Source organism: Euleptes europaea, unplaced genomic scaffold, assembly GCF_029931775.1.
Source record: "Euleptes europaea isolate rEulEur1 unplaced genomic scaffold, rEulEur1.hap1 scaffold_174, whole genome shotgun sequence".
Classification (NCBI taxonomy): Eukaryota; Metazoa; Chordata; class Lepidosauria; order Squamata; family Sphaerodactylidae; genus Euleptes; species Euleptes europaea.
Window position 1 is genome coordinate 28,831 of NW_026612128.1, and position 18,109 is coordinate 46,939.

At 40.0% G+C, this 18,109-nt stretch overlaps 1 protein-coding gene across 1 annotated transcript; it reads right to left on the minus strand.

The window, feature by feature from the left end:
* Positions 1-1,512: 1,512 nt before the first annotated feature.
* LOC130493087 (actin remodeling regulator NHS-like) lies at positions 1,513-17,127 on the minus strand (the record flags this gene model as incomplete). The annotated part of the gene is made up of 5 exons (XM_056866852.1): positions 1,513-2,747; positions 8,204-8,330; positions 8,787-11,768; positions 12,543-12,674; positions 16,935-17,127. Coding segments are annotated over 5 exons (4,080 nt in total), but the record flags the coding sequence as incomplete, so codon positions are not given.
* Between the last annotated feature and the right edge of the window lie 982 nt (positions 17,128-18,109).

Below are 18,109 nucleotides of genomic sequence, written 5' to 3' on the forward strand. Positions count from 1 at the left end.
AAAAAGAAATTGTTGTGGTCTATTTCCAGTGGACGTTACCATCTTATGGCCAGGTAAGTTATTTTCAGTCACTAAATAATGCTCAGATTGGTTCTTTCCTGTTGATTCTAGCAATTCTTTTTTTCATTTACTTTGCTTCATCTGATTCCTAATGATCTGTTCGAAGTGAGCTGTAACTCACAAAAACTCATACCCTGCCATAAATTTTGTTAGTCTTTAAGGTGCTACTGGACGCTTACTATTTTCTACTGCTACAGACAGACAAACACGGCTACCCACAGTGATCTGTTAGTTTGTCTTACTTTGCATCATCCCAGAGATTGTAGTCACTTGAAAGGAACCACATCAATTTCGTCTGGCTTCTGCTTTGCAGGCTGCTGCCCATCTTACTTGTACGCATGCAAACTTGACCATGTTCCTCCCTCAACTGAATTGCACTGGCTTACCTTTTCCATTTCACATTTAAGTTTATAATTAAGTGAATTCATTGTCTACCTCTTGCATATTGAAATATTCATCTCAGTTTTTTCTCTTCTGCTCGTTCTCTTGCAAGTTAATACTTGCAGTTTTCTTTAGCTTTGCCTCTTGTTGCTCTTCTGATATTTTGTTATTTGGTTTTTAGTGTGATTAAACTGCTGTGGCCTTAATTTTTTCATTCACTTTTCCTTTTAGTTTTTAATTATTTTATACACTGTTGCTTATGTTGAGACTTTTAACCTTTGGATGGTGGATCTGTATTTCAACATGTTCTGTGGAGTACCTAATAGATGTTCAATAGTAATAATAAATGTTGTTTATCCAAAACTTTTTTTATATAGCAAAATCAGATAACACAACCCAATACTGAATATAGGATCTGACTCTCAGATTTGTTCAGGAAAAGTCACAGTTCTCAACATAACTTCTGGATTCTTTTAGCATTTTGTACTCATGGGTTTTCTTTCTATGTCAGCACCCTCATCACTAGGCAGGATAATGATGCGGAGACGAAATGTCTAAAATGGAAGCAAAGGAAATGTAGGAAAATCCAGAAAAGAGCCAAGGGCAGTGAATATGCATCCCTATCAACTTTCACATAACTACCATTCGTAGAGCATGGGAAAATCCACAACCTGGGTTATAAAGGGGGTTGGATCCAACAAGCTTTTTGACTGGTGAAAAAAGATGGTTGTGGTTCCTTTTGACCACTAAAAGGTCTATATCTGAGGTTATGAGACCTTAATGGACAAACCCATGTATGATGGGACCTGTAATAAGGAGATAAATTGATGAGATTGAACAAAAAAGTTGTCTGGATCCACTCATTGCTTGTGTGTGTAGTTCCCGTGAACCTTCCAACACAAAATGAATTTGAAGTTGCCTGGTTCAGAAAAGCATTTTTGACAGTAAATTCAATATTATAAAATTAACCGGAGATTGTTAAACCTTGAGTATTATTAGTATTGTATTTCTTCTCGTTCAAGTGTTAAAATTCACATTTGAGGCTTGAATTGTCAAACTTTGTTAGGGTGTTATAGCTATGAAAATTATGTTTGATATGAAAATTGTATTCACAGAATACAGTCATTACCATTTATCATTTATGTGTCTTAACAAGGTGGTCATTTGCTACCAACTTTTTTCTCCGATAATTCTATTTACAAATATTTATCAAAAATATGGATATATACATCTGTATTGTTCATGTCTTCTAAATTTTGTTTCAGTTCACTTTAATGTAAAAAAATACCAATACCTCAAGCAAGTTCATGTTTTCCCCTCAGGAAGCACAACAGCGAGTGTAATGTTCTTGTTCCTAAGTGGGCAGCTTTGGAGCGGGGGTGGGGATAATGTAAATCTACACCGATGACAGGAAATGTGATAACAGTGAAAGGGAAAGTTAACCATTGAGTATATGATTCTACTTCTAGAAAATGTGATGTAATAAATAGCTACAGTCTCTTCTTCCAGCATCATTAGTAAGCATTTTCAAGCATCAATATTGCCCTGCATGGTATTTGACTGCTACAGAATTGGCCTGCTCTCATATGCACATGAACCAAGCAATTGCAGAGTTCGCCCATTAACAGTCAGAAGCATTCTCTGGCACTTATTATAAAGCCTATGTTGAACTCTGTGAGGATCGGTCATCGTGAGGGCTTCCGTCTGAATTTTCAGTCTCTCCTTCTGAAATAGCTTGCATTGGGGTGTTGTACAGTCTGCAGCGGACACTGTACCGGCTGCTGCTGGCTGCCGGGGGTGCCCGTGACCGTCCTACACGTGAAGATGCTGATGTAGGAAAACTTTTGGAAGAAAACCCTTCTGCATTTATTCTTGGAGGGCAGGGAGAGAGAGGAGCTAACGCCTCAGCACCTGATGAGACTTGGGAAGACTCATCAGCAGTTAAAAGAGTGTCTGCAATTGTTTCTCCAGGAGACTTGGGGGAAATAGGACTCTTCAGTATCTCAGTGGCTGACATCCTGTAGCTAGAATCCGATCTACTTCCCTTTTTCAGGAGCAGCAGCTTGAATTCCTCATTAGAAGTATTGGACTTCTTGGCATTCCTGTAAATGAGTCCAGGAGACCTCTGGCTGCAGGCTACACTTGCCACAGCGGCAGTAGGAAGAGTATTACATGCAGTGGATGTAACGCTGGCAGGAGACAAAACGCTGGCAGGAGACAAACTGCTAGTACTAGATGAAGCTCTTAATCTGTTTCTTGTGGACAGCTCTCCAGAATCCTTTCTTCCAAGTACTTTCCTTTTTGACCTGTCATGAAACAACGACTAGAATAGTCACAACACAAAAGAGTAAAGTTTAGATATAATAAAATCTAGCCTTAATTTTCCCGTTGAATAATCAATCCCATGACAGATTAGCAGTAGTTATATCAACAGTAAATGAACTCCTGTATTAACTTGAAACCATCATCTTATATTCTAATAACGAAGTCAGCCAAATCCTTAAATATTTCAGTCCGGTGACTGGAGCTATGAACAGGCAAGGCGGATCTTTCTACAAACCTGAAAAAGGCCCCAGGTTTGCAGAAAAATGTGAAAACTAAAATAAATATATTGAAGAGTAAAAAACAACCCAAAATGAAAAAAGGAGTGCTTATAGCTTTAAGCAATGGATTCCCTCAATGGCAATTGCTAGGCAACCACAGTTTACAGGCTTGGTTCTGTCTTTAAAAGGCAGGGGGAGGATCCTTTCCAGATCTGTTTTAGCCTTTAATGGAGCACTCATTGGGGCTAGGGTTGCCAGCTCCAGGTTAGGAAATTCCTGGAGATTTTAAGAACATAAGAAAGGCCCTGCTGGATCAGACCAAGGCCCATCAAGTCCAGCAGTCTGTTCACACAGTGGCCACCAGGTGCCTCTAGGAAGCCACTAACAAGACGAGTGCAGCAGCACCATCCTGCCTGTGTTCCACCGCACCCAAAATAATAGGCATGCTCCTCTGATACTAGAGAGAATAGCTATGCAGCATGACTAATATCCATTCTAACTAACAACCATGAATACCCCTCTCCTCCATGAATATGTCCACTCCCCTCTTAAAGCCCTCCAAGCTGGCAGCCATCACCACATCCTGGGGCAGGGAGTTCCACAATTTAACTATGCGTTGTGTGAAAAAATACTTCCTTTTATCTGTTTTGAATCTCTCACCCTCCAGCTTTAGCAGATGACCCCGTGTTCTAGTATTATGGGAGAGGGAGAAAAACTTCTCCCTGTCCACTCTCTCCAAACCATGCATAATTTTATAGACCTCTATCATGTCTCCCCTCAGCCGCCTTCTTTCCAAGCTAAACAGCCCTAAGCGTCCTAACCGCTCCCCATAGGACAGTTGCTCTAGTCCCCTAATCATTTCGGTTGCTCTTTTCTGCACCTTCTCAAGCTCTGTAATATCCTTTTTTAGGTGTGGTGACCAGAACTGTACACAGTATTCCAAGTGTGGTCTCACCATAGATTTGTACAAGGGCAGTATGATATCAGCAGTTTTATTCTCTATTCCTCATCTAATTATAGCCAGCATGGAATTTGCCTTTTTTACAGCAGCCGCACACTGGGTTGACATCTTCAATGAGCTATCCACTACCACCCCAAGATCCCTTTCTTGGTCTGTCACTGCCAGCACAGATCCCATCAGTGTATATGTGAAGTTGGGATTTTTTGTCCCAATATGCATCACTTTACACTTACTCACATTGCATCTCATTTGCCATTTTAATGCCCATTCTTCCAGTATGCAGAGATCCTTCTGGAGCTCTTCACAGTCCGATTTTGTTTTAACCACCCTAAATAATTTGGTGTCATCTGCAAACTTGGCTACTTTACTGTTTAACCCCAACTTCTGGTGGTGCCTGAGGAGGGCAGGTTTTGGGGAGGTGAGAGGCCTCAGCTGGATATAATGCCACATGGTCCACCTCCAGAGCAGCCATTTTCTCCAGGGGAACAGATCTCTTGTCTGGAGTTTAGCTGCAATTCTGGGAGATCTCCAGGTCCCATCTGGAGGCTGGCAACCCTATGCCTGGCAGCAACCACTGGCTGACTTGATACTAACTGACTTGCATGACTCAACGAGGCCAGGCTGCTTGCTATTGTTCAACAGCAGCCATCCTATGAAAGCCAGTATGGTGTACCAGTTAGATCATCAGATTAGAGTCTGGAAGACCCAGGTTTGAATCCCCATCCCCATCTCCCCTGGAAGTTCACTGGGTGATTTTCAAACAATTGCACAGTTTCAGCATAACCTACATCCCAGGGTTGTTGTGAAAATAAAAAGGAGGACAGGAGAATATTGTAAGCTGCTTTGGTTCCCACCATGGAGAAAGTTGGGATACAAATGAAATAAATGATAAATATAGCTGAAGATGGGAGGCAGATAAAAGGTAGGTTGGTGAATGACTGAGAAGGAGAGAATGAGGCAAGGGGAGAGGATATGGGAGTTGCCAGGAGGAGGGAAAGTGGAAATAGTGCAGGGAAGAGGATACAGAGGAAAATAAGGTGCCTCCCCTTCAGAGGTCCTTGAGGGTTCCCTACCATGCAAGTGGGCTTGGTCCGGTGGCCAGCACCACACAACTGTGCCAAAGTTTTCCTAAGTACAAGCTGCCAGGGAGGGAAAGTTGAAGGCAGAAGAACAGATAAAGGAAGGTTTGCTGTTTGGTGGAAAGAAGGAAGCAAGAAAAGGGGACAGGTTATAGGGACTTTCAGGAAAAGGAAAGAGGAAACAGTAGGGGAGGGGGAAATGAGATGCCTCCTGCAAGTCCTTATGGGTCCCCACTTGTACATATCTATAGTGCAGGAGTTAGGGTAGAATATAGTAACTTTAACTTTGATTTTAACACTCCAGCATTCCCTTTTAAAAGTGTACTCATAGGTTACAGAGAATGGTTTGAAAATAAGACCAGTGTTTGGTTCAAGCCAGAAACCATAGAGGAGCTGAGTTAGATTCCTATGGATCAGGCTTCAGTACCCTACTCTTCACCCTTCCAGGGCTAATATTTCCTGCTGAGACCATTTTGTTCAAGTCCCCCTTTCCATCTCAATCTGTCATGTGGCCTTTCCGTCGGTTTCAGGTAGCCAGCTCAAGGTTGACTCAGTCTTCCCTCCTTCCGAGGTAGGTAAAATGAGTACCCAACTTGCTGGGGGTAAAGGGAAGATGACTGGGGAAGGCACTGGCAAACCAACCCACAAACAAAGTCTGCCTAGTAAACATCGGGATGTGACGTCACCCCATGGGTCAGGAATGATACGGTGCTTGCACAGGGGACCTTTAAGGTTGCTGCTATTGCGAGCAGCAGAAAGAACCCTGGCAAGCTATTGTACTGTGCTTATGCCCTCCAACAGTTTACAGATTAACATAGGAATACTGATGTGGGTAACTAGCTGAATGGGGACCAGGTACAGGGGATCAGGGATAGAGCAACCACAAAATACAGAGCAGAAATCACCTGTTAATTATTTAACAGGGTTAATAGAAAAATCAGATATTTTATATAGAAACAGTTACAGGATAACTGTACCACATTAAGTGATTTTTAAGAACATTGTCCACCTGAGATTACATCTCATGTCTCAGATAATTTTGTAATCAATTTCATCCCAGATGTCAATCTTGAACAATTGCTGGTAATAAAGAGGAAACACTATCAAAATAGCAGTGTATATTATTGATTCATATTTTGTGTGTGCATAAATTTAATGCAAAATCTGTGATTAGGGTTGACAAATGGCTGGAACAAAACTGTCGTGTCCCTTTAATAGAAGCCTAATGGGTTGTCGTTTACCAGGTGACATTATTTACTTCTGTGCATTGAAAAGCTTCAGCTACCCATTTCCAAACATTAAAACATTATTAAGGGGGAAGGGCATTTTCCTCCAGGCCTGTTGACAACCAAACCCATGACTGATGCAGAATAGGTGGAACTCTGCATTCAGAGTCAGTAAACCTCTGAATCTCAGTCCTAAGGGGCAACATCAGGGGAGGGCTTTGACCCTCCTGGGCAACTGGTTGGTTACTGCGTGAAACAGCATTCTGGACTAGATGGACCACTGGTCTGATCCAGTCTGACCTGGAGAGCTGAACTACTAGGTCAGTGTGCATAGGATGGGATTTACTTCTGAATAAACATGTTTAGCACTACCTACTAGTCACATGAACAGTAAAGAGGTATAACTTTCCTTAAAAGGTTATTAGGAAGTGGAGGGTTCTCTGCACTGCAAGACCCGGCACAATTTGCATAGTGGTCTACTCTGTTGTATTCTCTACTGCTGACACTTCAACGGGATCTTCTACAGAATCCTCTCTGTAGCTATCAGCCAGTCTTCCACTCTGTGGTTCTCACTGCCTTGTCTCCATCTTTTTCCCTTCAATGGATATGGAGGAGCAGAAAGAACTGGCTAAAACTGGAAGCATCTAATTTTATATATAGTTCAGATTAAGTTTGTGGGGGGATGAGAATCAGCATTTGCACTTTGAAGACTCTATTATGCCAGTTTCTTTGATTTGGCTTCAGTGAGAATGTATGTGATCTGAGAAAACACTATGCCAGCATTGTTCCATCTAGTGCTTCATGATGACCGCTGTGGCACAGTGATTAGACTTTTCTAGTAAACTACCAATATTGCTGATATGAATCTGACACAGAAGAATCATAAATTTGTCAGCAATTAAGGCATACAGTAGGAGAATCGACAAGGCTTCAAGGAAGTGCCAAAATGATCTCTATTAAGCCTCTGAATTTGGTCTGGAAAGAAATTTTGAGTGTATTCTAACCTTTTTATCACTACTATTGCTGGTGTTGCCTGGCCCTGTCATTGCAGACACAATACATACAACCAGTGTGGCACAGGGTTAGACTAGGAGCAGATTTAGTCTAGGATAAGAGACACCCTGGTTTGAATCCCCACTGCCATGGAAGCTTGTTAGGTGGGTCTGTCACACAGCCTAACCTCCCTCATAGGGTTTTGTGAGGATAAAATGGAGGAGAAGAGAACAATGTACGCCACTTTGGGGAAAGATGGAGTATAAAAAATCTATTTTCAAGATAATGATAAACTGTTTTTAATAAAGGAGTGATGAGGCAAAGAAAGAGGGAAGTGCAAATTTTTGTGCTTTTGAAACGCTGTTTTCTAGCATGTTCCCCCCACCGCTCTGAAAAGAGCTACAGATTATAATCACCTCAAACACATGATTATGTTTCATAAATTGGCAAGGAAAAGTTACATTATCTGTGCAATCCTGAAGGGGGGATTGAAAGGGGTAAGGAGGCAGTGTGATCCTTGCAGTGGTGCAAGCGGGCAAACACACCAGTTTAGGGGTACTTACGCCGCTGCAGGGCAGCTATGTGGCTGTGTCCCACATTTTTCTGGTATGAAGCCTCAAGCTGGTGTCAATGGGGAAGACTCAGTTCTCCAATCTCTGTTTTCTCTGTTATACTTTTGCCAGTTAATATTCTCCTTCTAACCCTTCACCCCAGGACCATTCTCAGCAATAGAATCCAAGTGAATATGAATGATAACTGGAAAAATGTAAACTGGGTACACTGTGAAGCCAATTTGTATTTTTCCAGGGATATCACATGTCACGTTCCACACTATATATATATATAGTAGCAATCTGGTCCAGAAATAACAACTTAAAAAAAAATGAGTATCCTTATAACTGCTGTTCTAGATTTTGTATTGCAATTACAAGGCTTACTATCAGGAAAACATTAACTCACCGGTGAATGACTGCAAATAAATCCTCTGTTGTTCGAGGCCTGTTTGGAGAAACAAAAGCATCTTCTGTTTCAACTTGAGAGTCTTCACTTAAGGGTGAAATTATGGAATCATCACTCAGAGAAGATTCTTCAAAACAAAAAGAAAAGCACTGCTGAGTTTTAGTTAAATGGTATTTTACAATAGAGTTAAGCTGTATAAATATAGTTAAGCTGTATTTTACAATAGAGCTGCTTAATCTTTTCACTTGATTAATAATGGAATTGACTGTAATGACAGGAACGAGACAAAATCTAAATATTGGATGTTCTGTCAAAACAATGACTGGTAATAAAGGTGGAAAAGACTGTTCTTTCAGCAGCTGAAATGAAGTCACAAGTATTGCAGATCAATGCTAACATGCACACACATTTCTCCAAAGCAAGCCATGGCTTTAGTTGAAATATATTAGCAGAGCTCTGCTGAAACTAATGGAACTCTACACACTGAACTCACCTATTAATGCAGCTCAGTGGAATAAAACAAAGCATGACCACCCTATTTGGCATCAAGCTCCATCTCATACAGGAGTGGTTAAGGACTTACCTTTCAAATCACCATCATCTGGAGTCCCTTGTGTCTCAGCAGCTCTGCTCTCATTGTCATCTGAGGCACTTTTGGTTGGAATACCTGATGCAATATCATTTTCCTGCTCAGAACATTTTTCACTGAGTGAATCTACAGTTAAGATCTCTGAGTCATAGCTGATATTCTCAGGCACTTTGTCATCGGGGTAGCTTAGATCACGCTGATGCTTTAACCGATGACTAATGTCCGTTCCCCCACCTGAGGGGTCAGACTGGGATATGTTTTCATTCACAGGATCAGGTTCCAACTTATGTTCACAGTGTGCATGCAATTCTTGCTGGAGCTGCACAAGTTCAAGACTGCTCTCCTGGCTGGAGCCAAAAGAGGTTATCCGCCTTTCAGAATTGCTTGAAAAGAATGCTGAACTTTTTAAAAACCCTTCAGCAGAACTACTACCAGCTTTACTTAGGGGACTGTCAAGTAAAGGCTCATGAACTGGATGCATTTGCTCTGTAACGTATTTAGCTACTGGAGCATCCACATTCACTGAGGATAGGGGCTCTTTACATATACTTTTTTCACTGAAAGTCAAACTGTGTTCTGATTGCAGTTTTTCTGGGTTTATCCACACCGGAGAGGCATCAATATAGGAAACTATGGCATCTTCCATGGAATATTGGCGTGATATTTGTTTCTTGCTTCCATGTGATTTCATTTTACCTGAAGAAATAGCTGTCACCATTAAAGTGTTTCCTCGAATGTGCAGAAGGTCTGTATTATCTTTTTGTTTCACTTCTTCAGACTTATTAACTGATCGAAGATGTACAGACTTCAGAACTGAAGGTGTAATAGCCAGGGCTTGTGGAGAATTAGAGTTTAGTGCTTCTTCTACCATGTTCTGTTTATTGTTATTAAAAGCATGGAGTTGGTGTCTGTGAGTATATGGTTTATTCAAGACATTATGAAGAGCACTTAGGTCAAGGTGAGTTGGAGGTATAACCGGAAGTTCTAGATCTTTGTTAAGAGATATGTTGCCATCTTTAGAAACAGGCTGTTGCAATGAGGACTTCCTTTCTGGTACTTTTGGCTTCCGTTTACTTCCCCCTGGAGATAAGGGTCCAGAAAAGAAAGCAGTGGGAAAAGAAGATGTTGGTGTTTCAGACTGACTGGAATAACCACTCGAGGGAGAAGCTAAACCAGCCAACTTTTCTGGGGAAGCCAGCTTAAACTCATTCTCAACAGAAGGGAGGGATGGAGTAGTAGCTCTTGATCCAGACTGTGACGTTTGTGATTCAGAACTTTCTGGCGACTTTATGCATTCTATGACTGTAGTACCCGTAGCAGTGCTAGAATTGGATAAAGACCTGTAAGGGTCATTAGATTTCAAGTCATTGAGAAGCCAGAGATCTGCATAGTGAGATTGTTCAGCACCTTCATCTTTAAATGATGGGATGTCCATGGTGTCAAACTGAGGATCCTTTAATCCACTCTCATCCTGATTATCCCAGGGGTGTTCCTGGTTGCTTGGCAGATTAGTGGTTTCCACTCTTGAAGGTGTGTTTGAAAACTCAAGGGGCAGCTTCATTTCCCTGGACGTATGAGGCATGTGCTGCTGCCCACTGCTTATCTTTGGTTCTTTCTTCTCAGGAAGATCTGTGCTGCTATCAGATTTCCTTAAAGACGAACTGCGTTTTGGTGGGGCTGGCTTTGCCTTTGGTTTCTTAAGAGAGATGCTTTGTTTTCCTTGCCTCCTATGGTTTACGTAATCCTGCCAGGCACAGTTAGTGAAATTGGAAGCAACACTTGCATTCTGGCCACTCTCAGAGCCCACAGCTGCATAGTTACAAATATAACTTTTACTCCCCTTGAGACCACAGTCAAAGTGCATGGAGGTATAGTAGCCTTCAGTGTCAACGGAAAAATGTGAACTTGTGTCCGCTTTGTCAGATGGGGTCTTTTCTATAAAACTATCATAAGTTGCCATGCTTGTAAAACTTGGGCATCCCAAACTGTCAGCCTTAGGGCGCTCAGGACTGAAATCTTGCCGGCAAGATGCATCATGATGATGATGCAAATAATTCCATTCACTGTCGCTTGTGTTGCTGTTATTAGGGTCATCAAGCAAGTCAGCCACAGTGGAAGTGAAGGAACTTGTCCGGTGACCTCTAATGTTATCTATTTGATCACTGTAGTGCTCTGCTATGAAAACACTTGAATCTTCATTGGCACTAGGGGCAATGTTCAGCGATAACTCTGAATCACAGTGTGAAGAGCCAGTGAGTGGTGGAGAGGCAGCGGGAGGAATAGTTTCTGATGTTTGGGAAGGACATGTTGAGCTGCTTCCACTCCAGTTACCACTGGATGATTGGTGATCATCTTTCTGGTCCATGTGACTACTGAGAAGGACTCCAGCTGTGGAAATAGAGTGAATAGGGCTTCCAAATGTGTCAGAGTTTGATGAAATGTCACAACTTCCAGAATCTGCCATCCTTGATAACCTCGATCTCCCTCTCTCATTTGAGTTACGATCTGGACTATGAAGATACTGAGAACAGGTCAAACCTATAGGATGGTGTTTTTTTGAGCACTGACTATTGATGCCATCTTTGCTGTTTGTAGATATTCTTTCTTGATTTCCTAAAAAGTGCTCCGCATCATATGCTGGTATTTTGGCAGCGGTTTTGTGATCCACTTCATTGGCTCTAGCACCTTCACGAGGAAGACTCCTTGATCGGACTCGGTTGCTTGTTGATGTTGTAAACATGGTGTCACCGTTGTCTGTCAGCACCAATATGTTGCCAGCTGAATGAGACAGGGAAGCTACTACACTCTGGCCCCTCTGTGCTCGGATTCTTCTTCTGGATGGAGCAGCAATGAGTATTTCTTCTGTCTGGCACTCAGAATCCCTAGTGCCTGACCTTCTGTTGACGTTATTAGAAAGGTCTGGATTTGCATGCACAATCACATTCCGTTCTCTTGCTACCGGTGATTCGTCAGAATCTAGGATACACATAAAACTCTGTAAGACACCATTTTAACTGGCTGACAAGCTATGACCCTCTCATTGGTCTAAACATTTATATGAGGGTAGTGTATGAGTATTACGTTAGCTGTAACTAACATGAAGCAAAAAGTAATTACCAAGGGCCAAACGGGGTGTTACATGCAAATGTGTACACCATTATCCTGACAACCCTTTTCAGGCGGGACTGGAGAGATGCGCATGACGACAAGCAGGGGGAGGGTTCTCTACCCACTGTTTCCCTTTTCTGAATTCGACATACACTCCCAAATACCTTTTCCTCTAAACATTTATCCAGTCTTCTGCATAAACTAAATGGTTACAATTCATTATTATTTTGCAGGGTAACATCTGTCAATTCTTTACCTGATCGTTCCTCCTTAGCTACAAGAAAAAACTTTCACTGAATCTAGTTACTTTTTATGTTCAGGGCTACAGGAATAGGAAAAAAAGAAAAGAATACAACAAAAATCAAGTAACTCATTACATTTAAACAAGAAGGTCTGGACATGAATATCTATATTACTCAGTAAGGTCTACAGAATGTCAAATCTGAAGGCAGTAATGAGTAATATAGTTTGGTTAGCAATATTAAAAAACAAAACAAACAAACAACCTCAAATGCATTATACTCAAAACTCCACAATCTTAAAAGCTGAAATGTTCCTTGGAAAGCTGTTTGGAAGGCAGGCTACCACTGCAATTTAGGCCATTAAAATGCTATCTAGTCAAGATTTTTATTTATACTACACCTATTTCTTGTTGGACTCTTCTGGGGATGCCAGAGATGGTTTTCCTCCTTCTCAATTTCCGTCTCCGCTGTAGTACTGATTGTGAGTGAACAAGAGAGCAGCGTATACTAGCCTCTCTGTCAAAACCAACTCCTGCAACCCATAAATAGGTCTCATTAGCTTTTAGAAATGGTAAACAAATTGTCATGATTGGAAGACAGTGGAGGTCATGTGAGCACTTTGGGGTATGCCTGCAAATAAATATGAGGCAGATTTTGTACAACTCTGATGAAAAGTACATGGTGTACGACAGCTTTGTTTCTAACCCCTGATCCCTCCAAGCAGCCTGCATTGCCAAAAATTACAAAGTGGGGGGGGGGGGAGAGAATGAAAGGAAAAATAAAGTTAAGCATTCTCAGGAATAAAGGAACCTTTATTTTATCCATTTATGATGGATATGCAGGCAACAAACATAAGCATCCAAGATGATGATCAGAAATTGTTCAATTCTAACTTATACAAAACACAAGATACTGTTTCCATGACAGAGAAACTGTAGGGAGGCCAAGATTCAAGGATAACTGAGTGCATTCTAGATTGTTAACCTATCCTATTAACGTAAACATATTATGGAAGATCCAGTAAAGTTTTCTGAATATCAGTCCATTGATGGTGGACTTTGCTGGTGTTGAGTCTTATCTCAGCATTCATATTGATATTTCATGATGCCATCAGTGTAAACAACTGTTAGCTAAGATAATTACACTGATAGTAATACACTAAGGAGATCCAGTGTTAATCTTTAAAGGAATACTAAAACTGTTACAATAAGTTAACCAGCCATCTTAAGTGTTCATAAGACCCCATATTGTGATCATGCTTTCCTTTTGGCTTTAGGCATCTCCTGTGTTTATGTGTCCAAACACCCTTAAGTGTGCACATATGGAGAAAAGGGTGGGATGTTTTCAAATGCAAAATGTCATTCATAACAAGGAATTCCTGAGAAGTGTAAACTTCATTTAAAAAGGATGTTAACTTCTTAATACAGTATTTTCCCTTTACCTTTTCTCATTGCGAACAGCAAAAAAAAATAAAATAAAAAAATACTTGGTATTATTATAATGTCTTCCAAATACTGCCATGTTTGTGTGGCATGATTCCCTAACACACAACATTTTTGGAAGTAAGCCCTATTGATTTTAACAAGATTTGCTGTTATCCATAGCTCTTTATACATATTGATTTCCCTTTCTCACCATTGGGAGATGGAATTACATCTGTTCATGGATCACTTTCCTGAATCATTGGTGACAATAGGAAAGTCTGTTTTCTACATATGCATGACACTAATAACTAATAAACAGCCCCATGGTGCAGAGTGGTAAGCTGCAGTACTGCAGTCCAAGCTCTGCTCACAACCTGAGTTCGATTCCAACGGAAGTTGGTTTCAGGTAGACGGCTCAAGGTTGACTCAGCCTTCCATCCTTCCGAGGTCAGTAAAATGAGTACCCAGCTTGCTCGGGGTAAAGGGAAGATGACTGGGAAACCACCCCATAAAACAAAGTCTGCCTAGTAAGCGTTGGGATGTGATGTCACCCCATGGGTCAGGAATGACCCGGTGCTTGCACAGGGGACCTTTACCTATATCTTTTTAATAACCAGGACCATAGTGTACTTTACTGATTCAGCAGATCCATGAACACAGATGACGCAGATGCATGTCTAGATGTGAAAACACATCACAATGCTCACATTGTCCCAACTGAATGTAATGGATGCATCTAATGCAAAAGGGGATGCAAAAGTTCCATGTAAAACAGCTTGACTAGAGCTGTATCAAGTAAACTTTTTAAAAGCAGAGACCACTGGTATCCAAATAACTTGAAATTTTTACCTATGAAATTAGAACAGTCATTAGCAATGAGAAGTGATTTTGAAAAATCAGCTATTTAGTTGGGTAAATGTATTTAGAAACTGAACTTTATAATCCTTTAAAAAATCTTCATTTAATCTTTTGACAGATAGATTTCCTTAAAACAAAGGGTTATAACTGGGCAAGATGTTTTTACAAGCAGATCTTTAGACTGTCTACAGATTGAGGCACGCCCTAGGAAATCCATGAAAAAAGACAATAAAAACTGGGAGGAGGGAGAATCAAGCCACCCCCATCCCAAACCAAAAATCTGTATTTTTAATGCTGTATAATTATATTGGTCATAATTATACACAGACATACACATACAAAGTACATTACATACAAATGTAAAACACCAAAAAGTAACTTTCTTGTAAAAGTTCTTCTTGAAATCTGCTACAGGACACCCTGGACAATAATTTTGTATCACCTTCAACCACTAACACCATTGTAAGTAGATAGTGGTCTTTCTTTAACTATGTGTAGCTGTGCAATAGCTGTGCAGGCTATTTCGTTTTTTTATATTGCATTTTTATATATTGCAAAAGAATAGTGTTAAAGCATTGCAGCAATTTTTTGTTAATTCAAGTGTTTTATTGACCTCTGTAGCTACTGAATATAACCATCTTTGTAGAGTTTTGGGAAACTAGATTTAGAAGTTATTAAACTGTAATAATGTGAACCTTCTTTCATTGAGGGGAAACCTCATTTGAGCAACTAAAGAAAAAATGTATTCTAATCCTAAATGCACAAGGATCCAAAGACCTGTGAACCCAAAGAGCTTCTAGATATGTTATTTCACAACAGCTCACAAGGCCCTGCTTTGAGACACAGAAGGAGTTTCATAAAACAGCTCAATCTCTGATCTCAGCTAAGGATCAGCTGTTCTTCAAAGGAAAACATTCAACTTAACTAACATCAGTCCCTTGCAAGAGTCTAAGCAGCTGTTTGTGTCCCACCATTTTTTAACCGAAAGCCAACTAAGAGTTAGGTGTGCTCTGATGGACTGATTTCAGTCCAACTCTATTATGAATTGTGGCAGCTCACTTCAATTTTATTTTTTACTTTTGCGTCTTTTCTTTTTAAGAAGACTGTCATCCACTGTTCAAATAGATACTGCCCTCTCTTCCTTATTGAAACAAAGAATGTTATCTTTTAAACAAGAATAGAGAAAAGGGAATAAAATGATCTCTAACTATGTAATTTGGCTACCCTGTTTGTAAATGAGAATACTCTATTTGGACTTTAATCTTTTAAAGTAGATTAACAGTGTAATCCTAAACAGAATTACAGATTTCTAAAACCATTAACTTCAATTGATTTAGAAAGGTGCAACTCTGCTTAGGATTGCTGTGGTAGGAAAAGAGGAAAGCTTAGGAGGTTCCTCTGTTCAGTACTTTTCCATGGCTGGAAATTTCCTCATGAAACAAAATAAGCAACCAACAAGAGAACAAGAAAAGGAAAACAGCTCTCTTTCAGAAAAATATCTTCTCTAGACAGATTACAATGCCATGCAATCACATATCTAATTCTGAACCTGGCCCCAGTGTGGCTTGAAAAATCAAGAAAATGAGGGCAGTTACCGACTGTGGTAAAATAAACCCAGTAAGCAATATGCTTAAAATTTATGAATCAGTTAAGAATATTATTATTATGACTTAATGTAGCAGCCAACGTTTCTTTGATTTGGCTTCAGTGAGAATTTATGTGATCTGAGAAAACACTATGCCAGCATTGTTCCATCTAGTGTTTCATGATGACCCCTGTGGCACAGTGATTAGCTTTTCTAGTAAACTACCAATATTGCTGATATGAATCGGACACAGAAGAATCATAAATAAATTTGATAGCAATTGAGTCATACAGTAGGGGAAGTGACAAGACTTCAGGGACGTGCCAAAATGATCTCTATTAAGCCTCTGAATTTGGTCTGGAAAGAAATCTGGAGTGTCTTTTAACCTTTTTATCACTACTATTGCTGGTGTTGCCTGGCCCTGTCATTACAGACATAATACATACAACCAGTGTGGCACAGGGTTAGACTAGGAGAAGAATTATAAAATCATTTGCATGCTATTCTTATTTGATCGGGCCCACATGACAATCATACAAGTGATGATTAACCTCTTTAAATTTGGGAACAATTTCATTTCTGTTAAATTCAAAGAGACCTTTTCATGCTTGTCAAAATGGGAATCTCTGCTCCTGTGTCAAGAAAACTGGACATCATATCACGTAAAAGGTTAGTGGGCAATATAGTATAAAAACAAAGACAACCCTGCCAACTTATTCCAGATTTAACAACACTGACATCAGCCATATTCAAAAGACAGGTATTTAACCCATTTATGGGCCACACAGCTCTGTTAAATCCCTGCCTCAAAATCCTACATTTGTTGGTCATAAAGTCCTGTGATAAGAGACATGCTCACCGTAAAAAAAACAAATGACTTGAACCACTTTTTGTCAACATAAAAAGAAGTACAATAGATCTGTACCAGTGACATTGATGGGGATAATGCAAGAGGAGATCACTTGGGCATCTTGTTTCATTTTCTCCTCTGGAGTTGGGAGAGGTAGTGCTTTGCTCCAATTGGTTTGCTTATCCAGTGTAGAAGGAATATTATGTATTGGATTTTTCGGCCTCTGCCCTAACATGACATCTGTATCTTCTTCCTCCGGAGGGTGTGACTGTAAATTAATGCAATCAAAATCAGTACCTCATCCTTTGTGACACAAAGTTCATTTAAATAATATCAGGAAAATGAGATTTGGAAGAAGAGTTTGAAGAAACAAAAAAGACCAGCATTATTTCAGCAGAGAGTTGACAGATCGGAAGTAAAAGCCACCTTATATATTAGAAATAGTTTAGTAATTGGAAGTTAAAATGGGTTTTCAGTAAAAGAGAACAACCTCTAGTCAGTGCTTGGTTGTTTCAACCATGTTCATTGTTACTGCAAAAATAATGGCTATGATCCATTTATATGTGCCATTTTAGCAACTGCTTGTGAATCTGAATACAGTTCTTTATGTTTTATGTATACATGAATTTCAACCAGAAAAGCAGTTCTGTGCAGAGTTTCTACCCTATCACTGTATATTAAACAATGATTTAAAATATAGACTTCTCCTAAATAGCATCACTTGGAAGCAAGTAACATGGCTTTTAATTGAACTCCAGCATGATCGTTATCATGATTAGGCAGAAACTTGATTGAGTCTGGTAAAACTTGCTTCAAGTAGGCTTCATTAGGATTACAGCCTACCCAGATCCTACTCATATTTATTTGGAAGTAAGCCTCATGGATAAATGGGACTTCTCGGCAAACATGAGTAGAATTGGAACACATGTTTAAGGTCACAGCCGAAGAGATATGTTTAGTACCAACTAGATATTTTTTTAAAAAAAACACCCTAAAAAGCAAGAGATGAGCTTTCACCTTAGAGGTTAAAATAATGTTTAGAAATCATGCAAAAAAACTTCAAAATATGCTACCCAAACTATTCTACACAAGGCACAAAAGATAAACAAGCACTGAGAGATCAGCTACATCAAAGAAATGAGTCATTTTTACAAAGAAAAAAGTGACTGTCATGCTTTGTTGTTTTAAAAGTAGTTTGTTGAAATCTATGCACAATGAGAAAGTGCAATTGAACAACTGGACACAGATAC